This window comes from Zea mays, chromosome 2 (genome assembly GCF_902167145.1).
Source record: "Zea mays cultivar B73 chromosome 2, Zm-B73-REFERENCE-NAM-5.0, whole genome shotgun sequence".
Lineage (NCBI taxonomy): Eukaryota > Viridiplantae > Streptophyta > Magnoliopsida > Poales > Poaceae > Zea > Zea mays.
In genome coordinates, this window is record NC_050097.1 from 227,287,238 (window position 1) to 227,294,421 (window position 7,184).

The window sequence follows — 7,184 nt, forward strand, 5'->3', positions numbered from 1 at the left end:
AAAAAGAATAAATGACTTCATCAAAATTTCCTTTCTTACCTTCTATTTTATATTTTCAATAAAATGTCTCTCACAAAATTATCAGCGGGAGATGCATCTTTTCTTTATTTACTGGCTGCTTAACTAATTCAATATTATTAATTGATTATGACTAAGAAGGGCCCTAATAAATTTCCCAGGTTTTCATAATTCTCAAAACACTATCATAAATATATTTGTTTATTATATATATATTTTTTTTTCTTCTACCAATTTTTTTGGGTTTTACAGATGCCTACTTTCATTTGGCTTCCGTTTCTTCGGGCACCAATAACACTCAACAATTTTTTTGGGGTTTTACAGACGCCTACTTTCATTTACTGACTCGATTGATTTGGTTTTGCAGTATCCTGTATAAGGTATTTCCCATGTCATTTCTAAATTCTAATGGAGCTGGCCGGAGGTTAGTCCATCATAGGCAAACAATGAGTGGGATTTTGCCTCTTTAATTTCTATAGAAAAGGAAAGCATTTTTTTCTCTCTTGTCATAGAAATAAACTAACAATTAATTCATACTTATAGGCAACATCATTCCAATTCTGACAGTGGCGAAGAAATTACAAAGGTACGTTTCCTTCCTTCTCCGCATTCCGTATTTTATGTTTTCCCATAATTGTTCATTATGCTTTACGTAAAAAAAAATAAGTGACTAATAAAAAAATGTTCTTATAATTACCATTTTGTTTTTTTCCTAGACCCGTCGAAGACCAACACTAAGGTTATATTCCTAAACATATGCCTTCTATTTCATGCCCATATGTAAAACCTTTAGTCGCATGAATAGAATTTACTCAAGTTATAATACGATCTCATAAAAATCTAATGTATTAAAATACACGATGCAACTATGTTGGCATGTTGAACAATATTTATTACTTTACACAACACATATAAGCTGAAGAAAGGAACACTATATATCGGAAGGGAGAACAATAAACTCCATAAAGATTAAACATGGTCGTCTGTTCTATTTATCTATACTTTGTGGCCTTTAATGTCTAAAAAAATGTACATATGCCTGATTCATTCTCAATGCGTAGCTTGAAAAACTCATTGCAAACTTTCTTCAAGCGCCTCATTATTCTTTGATCTTTAAGATCAATATTTTGTTGCTTTTGTGCATGTTTATAGTCACTCAATCTCTACAAGCAGTACCGATGTAATATAACATATATCCTGCTTATGTTGTTATATTTCTAGACTGAACCATTCTACTACTGTTTAAGATAATTCTATCACTTCTGTTTACATGTATCCATATATTATTGTTTCTATATGCTTAAGCAATATTCTTTTAACTGTGTAAATACATCGATCAAAGACTCGCGTAAGGGGTGAGTAATTTACTAGTTGTGTATGGTACATTTCAGTCAGAATTGCAGGAGAACAATGGCCTCACTACACAGTCCTACAGTGGTGTGGTAATAATACATTGTGCATGGGCAATCTGGGAAAAGTCCATGATCACTCATAGCTTCCCCAGATCATCCATGGGCCATATTATCAAAAGAATAAACAGAGATTTACGGAGAACAAAGAAAAACCAAACAGTTAGAAACTCCTAATCCGCCTTGTCAACTGCAAAAAAATGTTAGGCGGGAACTGGCCTGCAGGACTGGAGTGACAAAGGAAAGAAGGCTTGCATTATATAAAGTACAAACTCCTAGACAGGGGCATAAAGTTTCAATGGAGAGTCTTGTGGATAGCTGAACTATATCAAAGAATACAATCCCTGACCTCTCTCTTCTGCCCTCCATCACTAGGAAGGATGTGTCATCTTGTTAATTGTGCACTGTTGTGTCTCTCTTCTGTCCGGTGATGGAATAGCTTCGCTATTGATCGTCTCTCACAATCCTGAAAATTTGTAGAACAATTAAATAAATTCTCAAACAAAATCATCCATTGAAGTCGAAATGACTAACGCTTGCAATTTTCGAAGTAGCTACTTCGGCGGTCAACCGTGCCCACCTTAAACATATTGAGACGGAATGGTCTGTCAGGATTTGTCCTTCTCAGTTTTAAGTATGTATATGCAAAGCTGAGCTGGTCACGAGGTGTGAATCGATCAACTTCATTGTACCACAGGCAGGAAAATAAGTTGGACATCGGTGTGTGCTCTCTTGCGATAAAAGAGCCTTCAGGGACATCTGTAGAAAGTTTGAATTGTTAGGTCAATAGAACTCAGTAAAGTAGTATTAATACTAGCAGGTAACAGAGCATACAGCTTGGTAGAAGCCTGCTGGGATCCGATGGGTTGAACCTTGTCAGTCCATCCGCTTGATAAAACTCAAATTGCTGGTCAATTATTGTGTGGTTGAACTTGTTCAGCTTTTTATTTTGTGCTACTTCCTCCCAAACACAATGGCGATCATAGTGATTGGAAATAGCATATTCATAACCATGCCGCCAGAGAAAATACTCTAGGATAAGGATAGGATCAGTTTGTAGTCTCAGTTTGCTGTCTAACCAGATTGAGAACCTGATACAAGTAACAATGTGCTTAGATGGCAGCATCATTACAGGTGGTAAGTACAAATAAATAAAATTAAAGAACAAATACAAGGAATCCTTGCAGGATGCGGAGTTGAGCACAAGGTATTCTAAATTATTACTCCCTCTGTACCAAAATAAAATCCGTTTTGCCTTTTTAGTGAATTAATACAATACTCAGTGAGTCGGTGTATGTATTATATATATGTGTGAATATACAAATTATTACTTCCATACAGTACTATGAATGAGCATATTAGTACTTCCATAAAGTGAATATGCAAATTTACTCGTATTTGCAGCAAAATATATCAAAAAGGATTGTTGCGTGTTTCTCTAAATCTCTCATAGAATATTTGTAAAATTTGTAAACATTTACGGCTTCAACTGTAAGTATCCTAATAGTTAAATCAAGTGATATATTTATAAACTTATTACACGGATGAACTCAAAAGCAGTATATCTATGTGTGCAAAAAAAATTTGTTGCATGTAGATTGTAATGCAATTGGACAATATAGCAAACCACAAATAAATATCACAATCATATACATCCAGAAGATGTTGACGGACCTGGAAAGTGATAACAGTAACAGTGATAAGCTGACATCTCAAGAATTGAAGAATGGATTACTACTTCGAGTATCAGTCATGCAGAAAAGCATGTGGAGCCATGTGATCAGGATGAGTTCCAAAAGTGGGACTGTTGGAATGTGTAATGTGAACTGCGGGCAGAGAGGTGGCCCCAGAGAAAGGCAAAAGGTTGCAAACAACTTTGTTTTCTCCATGGTTCTTAAGGCGGTATCGCGAGGCAAGACACTAGACCACCGTCTGGACGCCTAGGCGACGCCTTTAAAACACTGGTTTTCTCTTGAAAAGATGATATGCATGCACATATGAAATAACAACACTCAAAAAGTGTGTCAACCAAATTATTTTTAAGAGTATATAAGGTTAAAATTTGAGTAACTCACTAAAATAAAATATTTCAAGAAAAGGACTACCAAGAAACTCATTATAAAATTAGACATGCATTGTCATAGAGAAACTCACTCTTACCTCGATGATGGAAATAGCCTGTGTGCCAAAAATTTTGGTATTTTCCCCACTCTACGCATGTCATTATACGGCATATTCTTAATCAATATGATCTTCCATATACCAATGAAACCCATGCCGTCCATTTTCTGGCCTTCAGATTCTAAAGTTTGCAATGTGACTTCATCCAAAAACATAGCAAAGCAAACTGTCTTCTTTGAGAGGCTTGTAATCTGTGAAAGTGTAATAAGAAATACATTTCTAAGAGATGTTATTGGATTCTGCAAGTCATGAAACAAATCCTCAAACAGCAACTTCAGAAGCATCTTAAAATTTATGGCAACACTGGAACGATGCAAAGGAAAGATTAACAGCTAAACTTAGTAGATATTAGAGAATGTGGTTATGGTAAAAACAAATGCAAAAGGATGTTGAAAGTGTACTATATATCCATATTAAAAGACTTATTGAATAATGACAGATATAATCAGCACATTATTATAAGAGAAGTTGCATTTCATAGCCCTATAATCTCTGACACTTTTGTTATGTTTTCCTCTGAAAATAGAAAACAATAAAAGTTCAACGTAAAGTGCGCCGAACTAGATATAAGAAACAACAAAATGATGATCTTTTGACCTGCCAAAATATACTAAGGAACCTAGAGAAAACCGACATAAGCTGTCGAATGCAACGTAAGCAGGACACAGGAAGCGTGAAAAATTTAGTCAAGAACTTAGTGTCCACAAAAATATCATACCGTTTTGCTAAATGGAGTCCTCAGTCGATCAGAATTTCCAAAGATGCAGGATGATACAGCAATGTGGCATTTACTCATGTACTTTCGATCATCATCAGATATATCAAAACCAGTGCTTGTACCATTTGGACCCTTAACAAAAGCACATGTCAACTGTTGGTCATGGGCTTTGTATGACTCCTCTCTTTCTTGCAGACTTTGGTGGCCGGCAAATCTCGGTTCCCAATATTCTGATCCAATAGGTCTTTCTTCAACTTCTACATACTTCAAATTAAAACTAGAGAATCTCTCATTTCTCCCAGGCTCCACAAGCTGAGCGGTTGAGTTGAGAAACTTCATTTCACAAGTTGAACCTGTTAAATTTATGCCAACTGATTAGACAACAATATGAAAACAATATGCTACTCGCTCATGTCAGAAAAAGTGGAGTTTTAAGTTGTTGGCAATCAAACTATCCAAAACTTGACCATCAACATCTTTTTACAAATTGATGTTGAAAATGTAGAATTGTGTTGAAAAGTAGTTTCATAATGTCCTATACATGTTTAACATATGTGAAAAGTACATTTTCAAGACCATGAAAAGGTCGAAAACAACTGTGTTTTGTGATTGGAGGGAGTGATTATTTTCCTTATCAAATGTTGAAATCATATGCAAACACCTCAAAATGAAGCTCATGAATAATGGTTTCAATTTGACTTACACGAAATATTAAGGCAAAAGCTGTCATGCTGCAAACATGCTCATATAACACCAGCCCCATGCATATAAATAGTTAGCTGGAGAATCCCGAGCTGGAGAGGGTTAGTCTTCACGCAGCTATTAAGTTCCAAGTCCAAGAACAAAATTACGAACATGTTGTGACATCATCATACTAGTTGGCAGTCCAACACCAGGGGTCCAATATTCAAGTCATGCTATTAATGATGCAAGACACACTTTGTCACTAGGTACGAATGTACGATAGGCATGTTGTTCATGCTCTAAGACACTGGTAATTACTAGGTGCTACAGCACTTGTTAGAAGATCCAGAAGGAAGAATTTGTGTTTCTAAACAAAATAAAAATCTTATGAGTCAGCACAGCTCAAATCAAATATGAAACAAAAAAAATTAACCTCATTTACAACATAAAATTACCAATTAGCTACAGAGCAATATTAGAGCGAAGTAGAAAAATGCAGAGAGTTTGAGTTATCCCATGCTAGTGCCTCATTGGAATCAAAATGTCTAAGAAGTTAAACTATTACATAAGGATTAAAAAGTTTCATATTGTAAGCAACTTCAAAGAGTGAAACAACTCACCAGACTTCTTACGTTTTGGTTTCTTCTTGGACACATGCTTCTTATCTCCAGTACCTGAAACCTTCTTTTTGTCTGGACTAGTAATATCATGATTATCAGCGATCCCTCCACCTGCTTCTGTGCGCCTCTCAGTAGTTACATCGTCCTTCTCCTCAACACTCTCATGGCTGCCACCACCAAGCTTCCTCCCACCATCAGATGAATGCAGATGAGCATCCTCCAAATCATCCTGCATATCGATGCCATCATCATACTCATCGTCTGGATCAACCTCCTTCACCCCTGTTCCTGTGGCTCCCATGGCTGCAGCCTCATACTGCGCCAGCTCCTTCCTGCCACCCTCATTGTACAAGGTCCCTGCTTTCCCACCTTCAGACGCCTCTGGAACATCCTTAGCGCCACTGCCAGTCTCTAGAGTCAATCCTTTATCCTCGCCACCTGCCTCAGAGGTGGTACCTTTATCGCCACTGCCACCAGCATCTGTGGAGGCCCCAGTTCCACCTGAGTTCTTCTCCTTCTCGTCCTCAGTGTAGTCCTCGTCGCGGCGCCTATCGTCCCGGTCCCAGTACCTGGAGTCTCGCGCGCTCCGGCCACCTCCGCCTTGCCCGAACTTGAGCTTCTTCCAGCTTTTGCTCTGGTTCCACTCTGGCAACGCCTCCCCGGCGCTCGAATCTTGGCTGACCTCTACGAAATCACACAAGCGACAAGAACCAAGCGGAGAAATTTTCAAATCAAGCGGGCAATGGGAGCTTCAACCAAACATGAAACTGGATCGAGAACTCTCGGACGGTACCGAATCGCGCCACAAAAGAGCCCAGACGCGCCAAAATGCGATCTTTTTATAGGAGAGAAAAGCGAGAGGAGGAAGGCCAACGGGCGCGAGGAACCCAACCTGCAGAACTGCGTGAAATGCGGCGCGAGAGGAGGAAGACGGCGGCAAGGAGGAGGAGCGCGGCGGCAACGGCAGCGGCAGGCGATCGGCGGCGCGGCGCGGGCTTCCCGGGGCGGCGGATCCGGGAGGATGGCTTGGCAGAGGCGTGGTGAGGCCGGTGCCAGTCCGGGAGCGCCTGGTGCTGATGGCCGCGGGAGTCGGAGAAGCCACCGCCGTACTGCTGCCTGTACTGCGCCATTAGAGGCCCCCGCAGCGGAGGTGGCGGTCGACGGCCACCAGCACCATGAACGCAGAGGAGGGGGAACGGGAAGCAAGGTCTTCCTTGTAATTATGACGGGGATTGGTCGGAGAGGGTTGTTAATTGCACGTGATGATGGTGAGGATTAGGAGCGGCGGCGAATGACTATTACCGTCAGAATCATATGGGGGTTTGGTGAGACGGGAAGACATGCGAGCCGACATGTCCATAAGTATTACCATAGCGGGCTTTGTCCTATAAATTAGGACTGCAACAAACAACTTAAATACAACAATACTACAGAAACAATACTGCAGAGTATTTAAATACATTAGAGTTAATAATTAGCTAATAAAACTTTGTTTGTAATCTTTAAAACTAATAATTAGCTACTAAAAATTAGGCATGCATAATGGATATCTTG

General features: G+C 39.3%; 1 protein-coding gene across 2 annotated transcripts; it reads right to left on the reverse strand.

Moving 5' to 3' along the window:
• Positions 1-1,374: 1,374 nt before the first annotated feature.
• LOC103647986 (EMB2756) lies at positions 1,375-6,965 on the reverse strand. 2 transcript variants are annotated; one of them, XM_008672499.3, is made up of 7 exons: positions 6,523-6,965; positions 5,643-6,314; positions 4,327-4,679; positions 3,588-3,799; positions 2,262-2,518; positions 2,008-2,186; positions 1,375-1,893 (listed from the first exon to the last, which is right to left on the reverse strand). In XM_008672499.3, the coding sequence occupies exons 1-7, from the start codon at positions 6,758-6,760 to the stop codon at positions 1,813-1,815; spliced, it is 1,992 nt and encodes a 663-aa protein (XP_008670721.1). In that variant the 5' UTR covers positions 6,761-6,965; the 3' UTR covers positions 1,375-1,812. The 2 variants fall into 2 exon arrangements, with proteins under 2 accessions (XP_008670721.1, XP_008670720.1); XM_008672498.2 differs by having other exon boundaries at positions 5,631-6,314.
• Positions 6,966-7,184: the final 219 nt, after the last annotated feature.